General features: G+C 44.3%; 2 protein-coding genes across 2 annotated transcripts; one reads left to right on the forward strand and one right to left on the reverse strand.

The window, feature by feature from the left end:
- Positions 1-237: 237 nt before the first annotated feature.
- On the reverse strand, positions 238-1,437 carry LOC120044232 (rhodopsin-like). The gene has a single exon (XM_038988838.1). It carries the CDS (start codon positions 1,435-1,437, stop codon positions 238-240), a length of 1,200 nt encoding a protein of 399 aa, XP_038844766.1.
- Positions 1,438-2,188: 751 nt separating this feature from the next.
- Positions 2,189-18,701, forward strand: LOC120044818 (palmitoyltransferase ZDHHC8B-like). The gene is made up of 10 exons (XM_038989488.1): positions 2,189-2,292; positions 12,934-13,055; positions 14,773-14,930; positions 15,806-15,978; positions 16,197-16,299; positions 16,441-16,532; positions 16,641-16,773; positions 16,909-17,023; positions 17,309-17,427; positions 17,583-18,701. The coding sequence occupies exons 1-10, from the start codon at positions 2,189-2,191 to the stop codon at positions 18,699-18,701; spliced, it is 2,238 nt and encodes a 745-aa protein (XP_038845416.1).
- The last annotated feature ends 541 nt before the right edge of the window (positions 18,702-19,242 follow it).

Consider the following 19,242-nt stretch of genomic DNA (forward strand, 5'->3'; position numbering starts at 1 on the left):
TCCGCTGGGCAGGGGCAATAAGTAGACCAGAGCGGCCCCGCCATGGCCAGAAAAATTTGTATATACTGCCTGTTTGTTTACAGTAGTATAATTACACTAATGAAATCATGGTGATAAGCCAATCTAATTTAAATGTATTTTCAGACAACACAGATGTCCTAAAGAGCAGCAGTTCTACGTAGCAGTTGGTCTGGGTTGATGCCAGTAAATTAGCAATGTGTGTATAGCCATATCTATCTACCTTCTGCAGGAGCAAGACAGTTTCTTTACTCCATAGAGGAAGATGTAAGGTATGATGCAGGTGTAAGAGGATGCGATGTAGCTGGCCACCTCCACCACTACGGAGGACGTGTGGATGTTGCTGGATATCCTCAGTAAGAGGTGGGTCACCCAGCACACCACAAACACAGTGGCCACAGCCACCACGCTCTTGGCTGCCCTCACCTGCGTGCCTGAGCCTGGGCTGAGCTTAGCTGGAGGCTGGGAGGTCCTCTGGCGATCAGGTGAAGCTCTGACTCTGCTGTCACCAACCTCAACCTGGTAGAGGGGGGAACTGATTGAGCTGTGTACAACAGAGGGTCCTGCACAAGGTAGGACAGAGCAGGAGACACCAGGCAGGTTGGGGCGGATATCTGAAATCCTCTGGTTTCTAGAACTCTGAGGGAAAACTGGAGAAGTAACTATTGGTAAATCTGCCTCTTTATCACATGTCTTGATGCCTGTTTCATCATATTTCTCTGAGACGTCCATCTTCTCCCGCTTGTTAGGTAGAGCATTATCTGTCCCCTTGTGATGGTCTGAAGTCAGGCCCTTGATACGCATCTGGTTCCTTAGCAGAGTGATCACAATCTGGATGCTGGAGAACACTATACCAGCGATGGGGAGGGCGTTAGCGAGGGTCAGATACAATGTCTCATAGGTCTGCCTTGCAGTTTGGGAGGGAAATACTTCTATACAGTCCTTGTGGCTCTCATTCCCACTGTCCACCTGGACAAAGAAGAAGTGTGGAACACTGAAGACCCCAGCCACTGTCCAGCTGCCAGCCAGGAGATAGGCTACGAGACGGAGGCTATCCAGCTGGACCGGAGCTCCTCCGCGTTTCAGAGAGCCCACCAGCTTCTGGTACCAGAACACACTAATAAACAAGGTGGAGAAGATACTGCTGGTCTCCGACAGGTCCGAGCAGAACCGGAACACACCGCAGTAGGCTTCCCCCAGGAACCAGCGGCCAGCAAAGTCAGCCATGGTATCGGGGAGATCCACCAGGTAGTTGGTGATGAGGTTGGAGATGGCCAGGTTGATGAAGAGGAGCTCGTTGGTGCGGAGATGGGACTTAGGTCCAGGGAGAGAGCGGAGACCCAGCCAGTTGTTCCCCAGGATCCCTACTAGGCACATCAGCCCTCGGATTAAGGCTTCGATCCAATCCTTTGCATCCATCACATCTGAGGCATCTATGTCTGAGCCTTATTTGATGGCTCAACATGTATAAGGGATGTTAATATCATGCTTCAGGTCCAACCCCACAACAAGTCCTTAGAGACTCAACCTCACATTTGCTATACATTTCTTGTCTTCAGTACTTGGAGAACACAAGAGGCTCATTGTATCCCAATACAGAAGAGAAAAACCTAACTGAACTTGGATCAGTGGAAAGGAGTAACCTGACCACCATATACTGTACCAGGGTGTGAATAGCCTATGTTTAGGTTGTTAGCATTCAATTATGTACAAATGTGTAATATTCTATCTCTGACTATAGTGCAACATTATTGTCCATTTCTAATGACACAAATGCATTTCCATGGTAAAGCAAATTACATTTTTAATCAAGAGTATGGCTATGAAATTTGGTTAACATACAGCACAACGTGGTCTAGCCTGCTATAGTGTAGTTTACGTCATCCATTCTTTCCCCCCGTCGAAAACCCCACAAACAGAGCCTTGGCCAGTACGCAGCGCGGCTTCGCTAAGTTTTTCGGGACCAGTCGGGACTGTGGGATTTCCAAGACGGTCACAGTTCATTGGACTTTTTCACCATGCATTCGTTTGCATTTGATCCATCGAAAACCAGGACAGAGATCAGGACATAGAAGAGTGGGAATACATCGTATCGTGGATCATTATTTTATCTTGGTGTAATCGTTTCGTTAGAATAAACTGCTGATGTTTGTGGAAAGTAGGCTACAGAATGCCCACCAGCGGCGATGAGAGAATTAAAGGCAGCGCGTTTATTCCAGTGTCCACTGCTGCCGTACTCCTCGTTGGGTCCACCACTTTATTCTTCGTATTTACGTAAGTTGACCACTATGCCTCCTTCAGGAAAAGTAGTTAATAACAGACACTAATGTAGGCCTACCCTTTTTAAACTACAGTATACTATTCCATACATTAAGTGGTCTGGAGATTTAAAGAGAATTCAATGGATAAGGCAATGAGCATGCACGTTTACTCCAAACTGTAGCTTTCTCCAGTGAAATATTGGGATAAAATAGGTTATGTTGCTCACGCACTATGCAAACTAATATAAACATTTTAAGGCGCGTCCACATTCGAAAGTTAGAACATTCCCCAGTGTTATTGTAGCGTTCAATCGGACAGAAGTGTAACGATGACACCATTTTTGGGGGTGAGAAAAAGCAATTTAGTAAAAAGACCTCAAAAAATATTCTGGTGTAATTTTATTTGCATATCAATATGCAATATTATTCATAAAACAGTTCAGCAATACTGTACCCAAAGCTGTCCATTAGGAGTTACCAGTGGTGGGAAAATGACCCATTTGTCATACTTGAATAAAAGTAAAGATACCTTAATAGAAAATGACTCAAGTAAGACTGAAAGTCACCCAGTAAAATACTACTTGAGTAAAAGTCTAAAAGTATTTGGTTTTAAATATACCTAAGTATCAAAAGAACATGTAATTGGTAAAATATACATAAGTATCAAAGTAAAAGTATATATAATTTCTAATTCTTTATATTAAGCAAGCCTGAAGGCACTATTTTCTTGTTTTTTATTTGTTTACATATAACGAGGGGCACACTCCAACACTCAGACATAATTTACCAAAGAGTCATGTGTGTTTAGTGAGTCAGCCAGATCAGAGGCAGTAGGGATGACCAGGGAGGGATGTTCTCTTGATATGTGGGTGAATTGGACCATTTTCTTGTACTGCCAACATTCAAAGTGTAACTTTTGGGTGTCAGGGAAAATGTATGGAGTAAAAAGTACATTTTTTTTAGGAATGTAGTAAAGTAAAAGTACACTACTTGACCAAAAATATGTGGACACCTGCTCGTCGAACATCTCATTCCAAAATCATGGGCATTAATATGGAGTTGGTGTCCCCTTTGCTGCTATAACTGCCTCCACTCTTCTGGGAAGGCTTTCCACTAGATGTGGGAACATTTCTGCAGCCACAAGCGCATTAGTGAGGTCGGGCACTAATGTTAGGCGATTAGGCCTGGCTCGCAGTCGGTGTTCCAATTCACCCCAAAGATGTTCGATGGGGTTGAGGTCAGGGCTCTGTGCAGGCCAGTCAAGTTCTTCCATGCCGATGTCGATAAACCATTTCTGTATGGACCTTGCTTTGTGCACAGGGCATTGTCATGCTGAAAAAGGAAAGGGCCTTCCACAAACTGTTGCCACAAAGTTGGAAGCACAGAATCGTCTAGAATGCCATTGTGTCATTTAGCGTTAAGATTTCCCTTTACTGGCAGTGTTCTGGCATCCACCAAACCCAGATTCATCGTCGGACTGCCAGATGGTGAAGCGTGATTCGTCACTCCAGAGAACACGTTTCCACTGCTCCAGTGTCCAATGGCGGCGAGCTTTACACCACTCCAGCCGATGCTTGGCATTGCGCATGGTGATCTAAGGTTGTGTGCGGCTGCTCAGCCATGGAAACCCATTTCATGAAGCTCCCGACCGAAACATTTCTTGTGCTGACGTTGCTTCCAGAGGCAGTTTGGAACTCGGTAGTGAGTGTTGCAACTGAGGACAGACGATTTTTACGCGCTACACACTTCAGCACTCGGCGGTCCCGTTCTGTGAGCTTGTGTGGCCTACCATTTCGCGGCTGAGTTGTTGTTGCTCCTAGATGTTTCCACTTCACACTTCACAGCACTTATAGTTGATCGGGCAGCTCTAGCAGGGCAGTAATTTGACGAACTGACTTGTTGGAAAGGTGACATCCTATGACAGTGCCACGTTGAAAGTCACTGAGCTCTTCAGTAAGGCCATTGTACTGCCAATGTTTGTCTAAGGAGATTGCATGGCGGTGTGCTCGATTTTATACACCTGTCAGCAACAGGTGTGGCTGAAACAGAAACATGCATTTGTATATATAGCGTATAAATTCTCCAAAATTGTAAAGTACAAGAACCCTCCAAAAAAGACTTAAGTAGTACTTTAAAGTATTTTTACTCAAGTATTTTACGCCACTGGTAGTTACATTTCATTGCCTAATATCTTGTTGATCCTCTTAATCTGAGCTACTGTGGGCTATTTGAATTTGGTATGGGGACTGTGTTAAGAGGCTATTTAACCGTTAGGCCTGTCTCAGGCCGTTTTCTACTTAGGCTATACTCAAACGTTCGGATGATGATGTGGTTCAGTGGTTGATATAATAACTGGGTCCTGATCCGGAAACATAAATATCATGACCCCAAACACACCTCTCAGAGCTATAGCCTACACCAGCATGCCCCAAGTGATGTCACAATTTATTCCTAAATCCCTTTATCTTCTTCCAGAGTGCAATGATGCTGAGAACTTAGTCAGGTATATTTCCTAGAAGTCAGACTGGGTCAGTTTAGGTTCCCGAATGAATCCCTTGTTTTCTCAAAACAACCTTTTAGTAATGTGAGGATCACTGCCAACATTATCCCCTAGATTGCTAGTAGAGCCTTGGTGAGTAGACCTAATACCATAACAGCTGTTAACCAAGTCCACTGACCCCTGACCTCTGTAGCCAGATATGTCCAAGTTCCCTCCTCTGTTGTTTTTCAAGCAAAGTTTAAATTGGGTCCTCTAGCACAGTGGTATTCAAACATTTTCAGCGGGGACCCATTTTTTTCACAATAATATCTGGGATTCCTACTCCACCACAAATCTAATGACACAAGCTCAAAATCAGTACATTTAGATTTTCACATCAACAATTAACCTTCAATTCATTACACTTTCATCTCTCTTATCAAAATAAATAGAACCAATAAATACATTTACTCAATAAAAAACATTTGTGTATTGTCCCATAAAATAAACTGTACACTTAATGTTTGGTTCCCTCCAAAAAGTATTATTAACCCCGCAACCCCAACATTGAATACCAGTGCTCTAGCATATGTGAAGTTTAGGATTTTCTGGTCGATGCCCTTTGATTCCCCCATCTGTGGAACTAGTGTTGAAACTAACGGTCCTGAATCTTGGAATCTCGCAAGAGGAGTAGAGACCGTTGTCTTCTGGTCAAATCAAATCTTATTTGTCACATACTTTGTAAACAACAGGTGTTGTTTCATTAACAGTGAAATGCTTATTACGGGTCCTTTTCCAACAATGCAGAGTAGAAATAGTGACACAAGGAATAAATACACAGTGAAAAACGAATAACAATAACGAGTAAAAATAACATGGCTATATACAGGGAGTACCAGTACTGAGGCGATCTGTGTAGGGGTACGAGGTAATTGAGGTACCTACACTCTTAGAAAAAAGGGTTTCAAAGGGGTTCTTCGGTTGTCCTCATAGGAGAACACTTTTTGGTTCCATGTACAACCCTTCTGGGTTCCATGTTTTCCATGTGAAAAGGGTTCTACCTGGAACCAAAAAGGGTTATTCAAAGGGTTATCCTATGGGGACAGCCAAAGAACCCTTTTAGGTTCTAGATAGCTCCTTTTTTTTCTAAGAGTGTATGTACATGTAGGTATGGGTAAAGTGACTAGGCAATAATAATAAATAGTAGCAGCAGCGGTGAGTGTGTAAGTGTTTATGTGTGTGTGAGTGGTTGGCATCAGTATGCTGCTGCTGTATGTGGGTGGCATCCTTCTGGGCAAAAACTGGTTGAATCAACATTGTTTCTACTTCATAAAAAATAATGAAAATCAATGTGATGACGTTGAATCAACATGGAAAACTGATTGGATTTGCTAAAAGTCATCAACGTAAGGGAATTTCGTATTTTTTTCACCTAACTTAAATCCAATGACAGGGTGCAATTTTTGGTTGATTTAACATGGAAATCACCTTAGTTGACAACTCAATCAAATGTAAATCAAAAGCGGTGCGGGGGGCTGCCTTAATTGACATTGTCACGCTCGTCTTCCTCCTCTTCTGAGGAGGAGTAGTTGGAAGGATCGGAGGACCAATATGCAGCATGGTAAGTGTTCATCCTAAACACACTGGCCTCCATCATTCTTAAATGGATTAAGTTCGGAACCACCAAGACTCTTCCTAGAGCTGGCCGCCCGGCCAAACTGAGCAATCAGGGGAGAAGGGCCTTGGTCATGGAGGTGACCAAGAACCCGATGGTCACTCTGACAGAGCTCTGGAGTTCCTCTGGAGAGATGGGAGAACCTTTCAGAAGGACAACCATCTCTGCAGCACTCCACCAATCAGGCCTTTATGGTAGAGTGGCCAGACGGAAGCCACTCCTCAGTAAAAGGCACATAACAGCCCGCTTGCTGTTATGTGCCCAGAAGGCCCCTAAAGACTCTCAGACCATGAGAAACAAGGTTCTCTGGTTTGATTAAACCAAGATTGAACTCTTTGGCCTGAATGCCAAGAGTCACGTCTGGAGGAAACCTGGCACCAACCCTACGGTGAAGCATGGTGGTGGCAGGGTCATGCTGTGGGGATGTTTTCAGCGGCAGGGACTGGGAGACTAGTCAGGATCGAGGCAAAGAAGAAGGTTGCAAAGTACAGAGAGATCCTTGATGAAAACCTGCTCCAGAGTGCATCATACCCAAGAAGACTCGAGGCTGTAATCGCTGCCAAAGGTGCTTCAACAAAGTACTGAGTAAAGAGTCTGAATACTTATGTAAATGTTTTTATTTTTTATAAATTAGCAAACATTTCTTAAAACCTGTTTCTGCTTTGTCATTATGGGGCATTGTGTGTAGATAGATGATGTAAAAAACAATTTCATCAATTTTAGAAGAAGGCTGTAACCTAACAACATTTGGAAAAAGTCAAGGAGTCTGAATACTTTCCGAAGGCACTGTATGTCTGAATTGTCTATTCCATGAACAGCCATTCCTCATAGATAAGGTCATGTTTAAACAGAGTGGTCCAGCCCAATCACACAAGCTCTTTGTTTTCCCTTTCACTCAGGAAGCAGTGGAGGCCCGTTTCATCAACACTTTGCAGGAAGCACATTTATTTACTTGGACATGACCCCAGATCTTTGGGAACCACCCTTTGCTGTAAATGATATAATTATTTGGCAGCAGCAGAAGAAATGGAATCTGGAGGGACAATCTTTTGCCATTACATCATATGTAGGCCTACATTACTGTTAGACAGGCCTTTACCGAGAGAAGGACTGGTCAATCTGTGTCCATCTGTCTGTCTGCTCTGTCAGCAGGGACAGTGTCTTAGTTCCTTTAAAAGCAGGGATGGACAGATTACAGCTCCTGCCGGTGTCTCAACCAAATACAAGCCCACCTTAGTACCACTGAGGAAAAGGGACCTTGGTTGTCTCCCGTCATAAGATCAACCTTGGTTCAGCCAAGGAGTGGGGAGGTGGGGGTGAAGGTACATTTGGGCACCTCGGGGTTTGTAGTATATGGCTAATATACCACGACTAAGGGCTGTATCCAGGCATTCCGCGTTGCGTTGTGCATAAGAACAGCCCTTAGCCGTAGTATATTGGCCATATACCACACCCCCTCAGGCCTTATTGCTTAATTACTCCACGCGGGATGGACATTTGACTTCTGCTTTTATCCTATTCACAAAAGGCATACAAAGGCCAAAGGGCCTTGGATAAAGCTACAGAATGTCATTTTCTATGTTTGATTGTTGGTGCAGTAGAATGAATGTAGTTTTTTTATAAAGCTAGTTTTTTTTATAAAGCTACATTCATTGGACATTCAAGCATCACTAAACACTTATAGTGTTTGGTACTAAGGGTAGAACCACAAACAAGCAAAGATTCTCACAAATGGTAACGTCAATGGTGTTTCCTAGTAACAATTTGTCAGTTAATCTCAACATTTGATGTAGCTGAGATGTGGCAAAGTTCTGTACGTAGAAGCCTTCTTGACCTTTCATTCTGAGTTAATTATGGGACCATGTGCAGAGGGGAGGAGGTCAGATGTGATACACACCCGTAGTGGGTCAGATATTTATAGAATAACACTCCTCTCTATCCTTCCCTCCCCACCCAAACAAACATTTCGTTTTTTTCCCACATACACATCAATCCCTACACATACAACACTATTATATGTAATATAAATATATCGTTGATATTCAAGCCATAGTTTTTATAGTTCAATGAAGTAGTCTCTCCAAACCATCTTATAACAGTGTTATGTGTTCATTCAGTGTAATCAATTGTGGCTAAAGCCAATTCATACAGTACCTTCCATAGGTCTGATGATCATATCTTATTCAACATGTCTAACATCCATGAGATGTTCAAGGAGCTGTAGTTGTGAGAATCTCTAATGCTCTCCTCTGCTTGCTGCTTGACCGATGTGACAGTGGTGGTGTTGACTAGCTGACCAACAGTTGGGCTCTTCTCAGGCATGGCAGTGTGCAGATTGGACAGTCTCAGCAGCAGTTTACCCTTCTGGATGATTTAATACAGCTCTGCAGTCTGTTTCATTAGGCGCAGGGCAGGGGCTTGTCTACCCGCCTGGCCACACTGCAGCGTGAGGAACTCTCCATGTGCAGTTGCTCCAGATGGTCACAAACCAATGATGGTCCAGGCAGCAGGCCCACTCATGCAAAGGCTTCCACAGGAATAATCCCTTTGATAAGAAAACAATCAGTCGCGGGCCGACCCTCCGCACTCATCCCAAATGACTTTGACTGATTTCTACTTATTTGGAACGCAATATCATTATCTTCCATACTGTGCTCATTTAGTATTTTTAGGTGATGTATCCATTATTTGACAAATGGGTGAAAGGGTAGGGGAATCGACCAGATAAATCATTTGTTTTAAAAAGATGAACAGTGCCAGTATACTTATTCCGAATTGCCTTTTTGGCTCCTTGTTTCCCCCACGACCCATTGGTCTTGCTGGAATAGGAGGATGGTGAAAGTGGTATGCAGGCACATGACCACCACTCCAGACTGACTGGGCTTGATACCTACTATTTAGTGCTGCCCAGCTGGCAGCTACCCCTGAATCTGCCAACTTAATCCACATTTCCTATTTATACTGTAGGGTGGCTAGACTTGCAAGTACAGTATACTGTAGATATACTTGGACAAGTACAGTATACTGTAGATATACTGGGACAAGTACAGTATGGACTCTGTGTAGTACAAGGGTACAGTATAATGTATAGTACAAGGGTACCGTATAATGCACATATCCATGTAATCTAGCTCTGTTATGACAATTTAAGTACATCTCAAACATGACCACATTTAGTGAAATGTTTCTTCAGAGAAGACATAGATATAAATCCCCTCCTCCAGCTTTGGGAACCTACTGTTCTGTTCCCCTCATTAATCTGGCTTACTCAGTAGTACAATTAGGGGTTAATCTGTTTCAATTAAAGGCCCAGTGCAGTCAAAAACATCTATATATATTTACACACTATGAGGTTGGAATAATACTGTTAAATTGTGGAAATTATGATAATGCCTTTTTAGTGTAAGAGCTGTTTGCAAAGACCGACTAATGTCAGCCTGTTTTGGTGGAATGGAGTTTTGGCCTGCCTGGTGCCAACACCAGGCGGTAAATTAGTTTATAGACCAAAAAGAAAGAGAGTTCCAAACATCTCTGCCAACAACGTCTAGTTTTCCGTTTTCCCCTACCCACTCAGACCACTCCTAGACACTCCTAGCAAAATTCTTGCTTGAGAAATTTCTCTTTGCTAAAAGGCTCTTTTTTTTTAAAACTTTTTTTTCCTTTTTGACCATTTTAATTGAAAACAATCACAGTAAGGTACTTAGTTGCTACCCAGAGATAATTTGATATTGAGATAAAACTCCTGCGTTGGGCCTTTAAGTAAATCCTTATAGAGGAGCATTACTCTGACAGATCTTCAGACACAGCTGTTTCTCCAGTACATAACTATACTGTACTTGCCTTTGAAGGCTGTTTGTCTTTAAAGGCAGTCATGTCTGTTGCAGCTGTATAGGTGATGGAGTATGTATGGTTTATTTTATTCTATGTGCATGGAATGGGGTCTTTTGGGCTGTGTGTGCTGCTGACCGCTGACAGCAGGTTCTGTGTGTTTGGCGTCTGATGCGAGGATGCCACCATTGTGGGCTGGCAGAGTGGTCTGTAATCCAGAGTCCCTAATCCTGGGATTATTGGGATTGCAGCTGGCATTGCATTACCAGGCATTCCTTCCGGGGTAACCACCTTCCCCCACACTCTCATCCTAACTGGGGCTGTTCTGTAAGGGTTGGGGATCTTGCACTATGCTGGGCTGGAGCTAGAGCTGGGGAAGGGACTCTAAATTTGGTCAAAATGTTGTCTGTTTCACAGTCTTCACAGTCACGGTCAGTCTAAAGATATTCCATTGGAGTTCAGTTCACACATACAGTGCATTCAGAAAGTATTCAGACCCCTTAACTTTTTCCACATTTTGTTACGTTACAGCCTTATTCTAAAATTGATGAAATAAAAAAATGTCCCTCATCAATCTACACATAATACCCCATAATGTCAAAGCGAAAACAGGTTTTTAGAAATGTTTGCAAATATATTTGCTATGAGACTCGAAATTGAGCTTAGGTGCATCCTATTTCCATTGATCATCCTTGAGATCTTTCTACAACTTGATTGGAGTCCACCTGTGGTAAATTCCATTGGTTGGACATGATTTGGAAAGGCACACACCTGTCTATATAAGGTCCCACAGTTGACAATGCATGTCAGAGCAAAAATCCAGCCATGAGGTCGAAGAACACTGAAAAAAAAAAAGTTTAGAACCAAGACTCTTCCTAGAGCTGGCTGACCGGCCAAACTGAGCAATCGGGGGAGAAGGGCCAAGAACCCGATGATCACTCTGACAGAGCTCCAGAGTTCCTCTTTGGAGATGGGAGAACCTTCCAGAAGGACAACCATTTCTGCAGCACTCCATCAATCAGGCCTTTATGGTAGAGTGGCCAGACGGAAGCCACTCCTCAGAAAAAGGCACATGACAGCCCATTTGGAGTTTGCCAAAAGGCACCTAAAGGACTCTCAGACCATGAGAAACAAGATTCTCTGCTCTGATGAAACCAAGATTGAACTCTGTAATGTGAATGTCAAGCATCACGTCTGGAGGAAACCAGGCATTACTCATCACCTGGCCAATACCATCCCTATAGTGAAGCATGGTGGTGGCAGCATCATGCTGTGGGTATGTTTTTCAGCGGTAGAGACTGGAAGACTAGTCAGGATTGAGGGAAAGATGAATGGAACAAAGTACAGAGTCATACCCAATAAGACTCGAGGCTGTAATCGCTGCCAAAGGTGCTTCAACAAAGTACTGAGTAAAGGGTCTGAATACTTATGTAAATGTGATATTTATTTTTATTAATTTGCAAAAATGTCTAAAAACCTGTTTTTGCTTTATCATTGTGGAGTATTGTGTGTAGATTGATGAGGGAAAAAAACAATTTAAGCAATTTTAGAATAAGGCTTTAACGTAAAGAAATCTGGAAAAAGGGAAGGGGTCTGAATACTTTCAGAATGCACTGTACACGTTCTGCCCTCGTCACATCCTGACCCTTGACATTTGCAGCTTTGGGTCATGTGGGGTGGAGGAGCCGTCCAGTTTCTGTTTTCACACTGATTACGGTCCTGTTACTGTCACTGTTACAGTCATGGTCATTAATACACAGTCTGCACTTCAATGGCATACCACACTACTGCTGTTGTTATTGTCCCTAAAAATAAAATACCCACAGGAAGGAGATGATAATACCAGTTGTGATAATGTAAGAGGCCCAAAGTTTTTCAAGTGAAGATAAACTCTTCACAGCAGCATGGCTTTGAACTCAATTTCACTGTACAATACATTCAGTCTTAAAATGCAGATAATGCATAGGTTACTCATGCTGAAATGTAATCATTATACTGTAATTCACTTTGCCTTTTATCTGCGTCTCCTTCAGAAACCCTGATTAATGTACAGAGCCTCTTTTTAATCTCACACTGTAGATACTGTATATAATCATGGAATCCTCTCAGCAAATCTAATTCTCTAGTTTTAAACATATTTGCTTTATGGCAGTGCAAACGCCATGAAGTTCGACATCAGACTGAATTTGGCATTGCCAAGTTCGGAAACTAGTGTATGTTTTGGACAGTAAAACAATACAAATGTATTTAATTACATTTTCCTGCTGAGGCAACCAAATATTTATGATAATGACTGTTGATTGATTCTTACACTGAGCCAGAGAGCTATAGATTTATGCCCCTTTGAACACATTCAACCTAGGTATATTACTGGGTGTGTGCTGTGTGTATACTGTGAGTGTAATGTGTGTATACTGTGAGTGTAATGTGTGTATACTGTGAGTGTAATGTGTGTGTACTGTGAGTGTAATGTGTGTATGCTGTGAGTGTAATGTGTGTATACTGTGAGTGTAATGTGTGTATACTGTGAGTGTAATGTGTGTATACTGTGAGTGTAATGTGTGTGTACTGTGAGTGTAATGTGTGTATACTGTGTGTGTAATGTGTGTATACTGTGAGTGTAATGTGTGTGTATTGTGAGTCCACTGAACTGCATCTTGCCTCTGTCCCAGGTGCCCGTGGCTGGCAGTGACTGTGTCAATCTACGTACCACCATGCAGTGCCATACTGTTCTTCCTTGTCTTGGCCAACTTCACCATGGCAACCTTTATGGATGCAGGCGTTCTCCCCATGGGTGAATAACTACTATACTATGCACAAGTCTATTCAGTACTGTAAATTACAGTTGGTGGGCATGTAGTTGTTCAACTGTATTGAATTATTGTCTACTAGTTATAACATACTAGCTACTAACTGGATTTATTCTTGAATAGAATGATAAACTACGCCAGATGTACACTACCATTCAAAGTTTGGGGTCAAGTAGAAATGTCCTTGTTGTTGAAAGAAAAGCACATTTTTTGTCTGTTAAAATAACATCATATTGATCAGAAATACAGTGTAGACATTGTTAATGTTGTAAATGACTATTGTAGCTGGAAACGGCTGATTCTTTATGGAATATCTACATTGGCCTCAACTGTCAGGATTCATTAAATAGTACCCGCAAAACACCAGTCTCAATGTCAACAGTGAAGAGGTGACTCCGGGATGCTGGCCTTCTAAGCAGAGTTCCTCTGTCCAGTGTCTGTGTTCTTTTGCGCATCTTAATCTTTTATTTTTATTGGCAAGTCTGAGATATGGCTTTTTCTTTGCAACTCTGCCAAGAAGGCCAGCATCCCTGAGTTGCCTCTACACTGTTGACGTTGAGACGGGTGTTTTGCGGGTACTATTTAATGAAGCTGCCAGTTGAGGACTTGTGAGGCGTCTGTTTCTCAAACTAGACACTCTAATGTACTTGTCCTCTTGCTCAGTTGTGCACCGGGGCCTCCCACTCATCTTTCTATTCTGGTTAGAGCCAGTTTGCGCTGTTCTGTGAAGGGAGTAGTACACAGCGTTGTACGAGATCTTCAGTTTCTTGGCAATTTCTCGCATGGAATAGCCTTCATTTCTCAGAACAAGAATAGACTGACGAGTTTCAGAAGAAAGGGCTTTGTTTCTGGCTGTTACGACTCTCGTTTGTGGTAGGAAGAGTGGACCAATACGCAGCGTGGAAAGTGTTCATGATTTTTTATTCAAAAACACTCAAACAAAATAACGAAAGTCAAAAAACGAAAGCGAACAGTTCTGTCAGGCAAAAAACACTAAACAAGATCCCACAAAACCCAAAAGGAAAATGACAACTTATATATGATCCCCAATCAGAGACAACGATAGACAGCTGCCTCTGATTGGGAAACATACTCAGCCAAAAACACAAAGAAATAGAAAACATAGATTTTCCCGCCCGAGTCGCACCCTGACCTAACCAAACATAGAGAATAATAAGGATCTCTAAGGTCAGGGCGTGACACTGGCCATTTTGAGTCTGTAATCGAACCGACAAATGCTGATGCTCCAGATACTCAACTTGTCTAAAGAGGGACAGTTTTATTGCTTCTTTAATCAGAACAACAGATTTCAGCTGTGCTAACATAATTGCAAAAGGGTTTTCTAATGATCAATGAGCCTTTTAAAATTATAAACTTGGATTAGCTAACACAACGTGCCATTGGAACACAGGAGTGATGGTTGCTGATAATGGGCCTCTGTACGTCTATGTAGATATTCCATTTAAAAAAAAATCTGTTTCCAGCTACGATAGTCATTTACAACATTAACAATGTCTACATTGTATTTCTGATCAATTTGATGTTATTTTAATGGACAGAAAATGTGCTTTCCTTTCAAAAACAAGGATATTTCAATGTGACACCAAACTTTTGAACGGTAGTGTATATCTAGTGTTACCCCACTCCCAGTGTTGTGCCATTGATCTGTAGTTCATGTTGAGCTGTGTATTTGTGTTTCAGCTAATGAGGACGAGGACAAGGACGATGACCTCCGCGCTCCGCTCTACAAGAATGTGGACGTGAAGGGTGTCCAGGTCAGGCTGAAGTGGTGTGCCTCCTGCCACTTTTACAGACCTCCACGATGCTCCCACTGCAGTGTCTGTGACCACTGTGTAGAGGTGAGAGAGGGAGAGGGAAGGAGGAGAAAGGGAGGGAGGGTTAGAAAGCGATAAAAGGAGAGAGGGAGGAAAGGGAGACAGAACAAGCAAGGGGTAGTGGAGAGGGGGAGGACGGGGTGGTGGAGAGAGGGATGACGGGGTGGTGGGGAGGAAGGGGGAGAATGGGGTGGTGGAGAGGGGGAGGACGGGGTGGTGGGGAGAGGGAGGACGGGGTGGTGGGGAGAGGGAGGACGGGGTGGTGGGGAGGAAGGGGGAGGAAGGGGTGGTGGAGAGGGGGACGAAGGGGTGGTGGAGAGGGGGAGGAAGGGGTGGTGGGGAGGAAGGGTTGTTGGAGAAGGGTAGGAAGGGGTGGAGGAGAGGGTGATGAGGGAGGGTGGAGGGAGGGTGTGCTGTAGTTGTTGAAGGGGAGGGTGGGTCTGAGTAGGGTCAATAGTGTGTGTGGCTGTAGGGTAATGGTGGATGGGGGAGAGAGAATGATGGAGGGATAGAGGGGGAGGGGTGAGAGAGAGAGGGATCACACTAATCAGGTTAATCCCTTTCCCCCAATCCTTTATTGTCCCTGGAGCGGAGAGAGATATTTAAAAAGCGTTGGGACAATCTGTGTGTGTACACTGAGGTATACTAAGACAGCTAAGTGCATATCAACATTTGTATGATTTTTGACTTCTGATGATAATGTTTTTTCATTGTCCAATCATTATCAATACCATGTGTAAGTGGCTAGCTAGACCACTCCAAAATACTGTTTGTAGCATGGATACACAATGTTGGACAGAGTCATGTAAAGTAGGCTGCTACAATATGTTGTCATAATTCTCAGAGTGATTGAATGTTTTATCTAATGTTGTATTCCATTGTGTCATAATCCCATGCAGGACTTTGACCACCACTGTCCCTGGGTGAACAACTGTATCGGGAGGCGGAACTACCGCTACTTCTTCCTGTTTCTGCTGTCACTCACGATGCACATGGTGGGCGTGTTCTCCGGTGGCCTGCTCTACATTCTACACCATCAGGAAGACCTGTGGAAGCTGCACTGTACTGTCACGTATCCTTACTTACACGCACTCTGTGTACTCTGTGTGCTCTGTGCGTGTGTGTGTGTGTGTGTGTGTGTGTGTGTGTGTGTGTGTGTGTGTGTGTGTGTGTGTGTGTGTGTGTGTGTGTGTGTGTGTGTGTGTGTGTGCATGTGCAGTATGATCATGGTCATTCATTTGTAAAGCTTCCTAAAGAGAGCTGTTGAGTCTCCTTTACTGCTGCGTCCAGATTGGTGGTGATGAGTGTATCAGGTCTGTTCTTCATTCCTGTCCTTGGCCTCACAGGGTTCCACCTCTATCTGGTGTCTAGGGGCAGAACCACCAATGAACAGGTCAGACAAACCCTGGGCTGTACTTCATTCCATGTAACTCATGCTTTTAAATGACTAGATAAAAGGTTTCTGTACTATATAATGGGGTGACTCTAGGTTGTCCTCACTTTAATTATGAAATTGTTGGTTACTTTTCCACAGGTTACTGGGAAGTTTCAAGGAGGGGTCAACCCTTTCACTCTAGGTTGCTGTGGCAACTTGGAGTATCTCATATGTAGTCCCATCTCTCCAAAGTAAGAAACATTTCACGTTTTATGTAAACATCATGTACAGTATAATATATTGTAAACGGCCCCTAAATTGGAGCTCATTAACTCATCTGTTTGCTTGGACCATACCAGGTATACAGCGAGGCCCATTAAGAAATCAACAGTTCGCATCATGCCTCCTTTCCTGAGACCAGAGACTGACAGACAGATCCCAATTATTAGGGTCAGGGATATCGGCGTCCAGCGTCATGATCTCCAAAGTAAAGTAAGTCTGTCCACTCCAAATACCCTCAGTAGGGAAGATCCCCTATTCACACACACACACACATACAGCATTGTTATTAGACTTCATCAGCAGATCAGATATAATTAACTGTATTTCCTTCTTTTCCGCTCTCAGCGCCTGTCCGCTGACGGTATGGACGAGCCAGATATTAAACGTCTGAGCACCCCACCCCCGCTGCACCCCAAACCAGACCCCAACCTGCTGAAGAGCCACCTAGCAGCCCTAGAGGGTAGGGTCACGTTACTAATCTGACAACCAAGCATACAGTACCTGTATTTATGCACCTCGTATTATAGATGACTTGAGGAAATGATCAGTCCAGAACCCCCTCAAACGGTCATCCACTGCTCTCAACACTGCATCATGGTGGTGACATTATTCCATGTACCATGAAAGGCTTGTGTTAAATTCCACATACATTACTGTCTCTCTCTGGACTAGTTCAGTCCCACTAGATATGATGGTAATTCATTTCACATTTTGGTGAATATTAATCCTCCTTCCTCTGTTTCAGTTCCAGAGAGTAGTCTTCATCCCAAACCATTGATCCCTCCCCCTGGGCAGATCCTGCAGCAGCTCAGGCCAGCACTGCAGTCCCCCACCAAGCCAACACCCCCCTTATCTGTCCAACAGGTCAGTTATATCATTCGCAATAATGACATCAGATACACTGTGCATTTCTTGCGCTGTGTTTGGAGCCGTTTTCACAGATCATGGTTGTGTTTTGTGGTTTGAGAGCTCTCTGACGGTCTGTTATATGTTGTGGTTGTGGTTGTGGTTGTGTCTAGGTGGCACTAGATCAACAGGGGGGCAGCAGTAGAGGTCATTACTTGTCATCAGAACCCATCCTGGCCAGAGTGGACCAGCAGCTAGCCTTCCAGTCGGGTCCCATGTCCGCTCCGCACCAGCTCAACTCTCTCACCCTTAGCACCCGCTTCCTCACCCATGAACACGCCTATCGACATGGAAACAAGCTGCCGGCCTTGCACTCAGAAGGTCTGATCTCCCACCAGGCGTCTCCGGGCGGGTTCCCCCCTCACAACCCCCTGTCCAGCCGCAGCAGCCTCTCCTACAGCAACCTGGTGAACCCAGGTGACCCTAACTACCTGCCCCAGCGAGGGGGACCGCCACTTCACTACCACCCCCACTTCTTGACCCTGGGCCCTGATGGCAGTGTGCTGCAGGGGTCCCCTTCACATGCCTACAGCCCCGTGTTCATGGGGGTCAGCAGACAATCTCCCCAGACAAGGGACACTTTACCCAGGGATCCCTCTCTACGGGACCTCACCCCTCAGGCCCTCACCCCTCAGGCCCTGATGCACAGGGACCTCTCCCCACAGACCTTGATCCATCGGGAGGCCTCTCCGGTCCGCTACGATAACCTCTCCAAGTCCATCATGGCCTCCATCAAGGAGCGACGGGAGATGGAGGCGAAGGACAGGATGCTGCGGATGCAGGCCAGGTCCCAGGCCCTGTATGGCTGCCCAGACATGGGGGTCTACGACATGCCCAGCAGACGCAGCCTCCCTGCAGACAGCATGCGCCCCCCAGGTTCCCGCGCCCCCACCCCGCCCTCATACGGCTCCAGGGAGTTCATGATGAGCACTGGTATTTTGGGGTACGGAGGTACGAGGTCGCCCCTCTCCAGTGCCTCATCATCCACTCTGACCCGAGCCCCCAGGACTTCCAGCTCCCCCCTGCAGAGCAGCAGTAGCCTACAGAGTAAGGGTCGTTTCCCCTCCCCATCTTACCTCCCCCCAGACAGGCAGGCCAAGCCCTCACCCTCCTCCTGCACCCTGCCCCACACCCCCTCCTCTTCCTCTGCCCCATACGTCCCCCCAAAACGCCCCTCACTCATATGCGCCATGGAGGGCAAGGACTCAGCACCCTTGGCTTTCTCCAAATAGGAAACATTAAGTCTTCCTGAGGGTGTATGGAGCCAGTCAGCCACACCACTCTGCAGTGTTAGCCTGTATATCCACAACTTCCCAGCACGGTGTAAGTGTGTCTGTGTGGGAGGGTGTGGGAGTCGAGAGGACATCAATATGCAGTTATGGGAATAATTTTGTACAGATATTTATACTTGGTTCTCTTGCTAGACAAGGGTGTGTTTTGAATAAAGACTGAGTGTTAACCAACACCATATGCAGATATCTGATTCTCAGGACAGTGGCCAATTGGCAGACAGTTGTGCCTCCTCATGTAGTCAAAGGAACCAATAACAGAGGAAATGTACAGAATACTTATCTTTGATTGTTGATATACAGTACCAGTCAAAAGTTTGGACACACCTACTCATTCAAAGGTTTTTCTTTATTTTTACTATTTTCTACATTGTAGAATAATAGTGAAGAAATCGAAACTATGAAATAACATATATGCAATCATGTATTAACCAAAAAAGTGTTAAACAAATATATTTTATATTTGAGATTCTTCAAAGTAGCC

This window comes from Salvelinus namaycush, chromosome 3 (genome assembly GCF_016432855.1).
Source record: "Salvelinus namaycush isolate Seneca chromosome 3, SaNama_1.0, whole genome shotgun sequence".
NCBI lineage: Eukaryota > Metazoa > Chordata > Actinopteri > Salmoniformes > Salmonidae > Salvelinus > Salvelinus namaycush.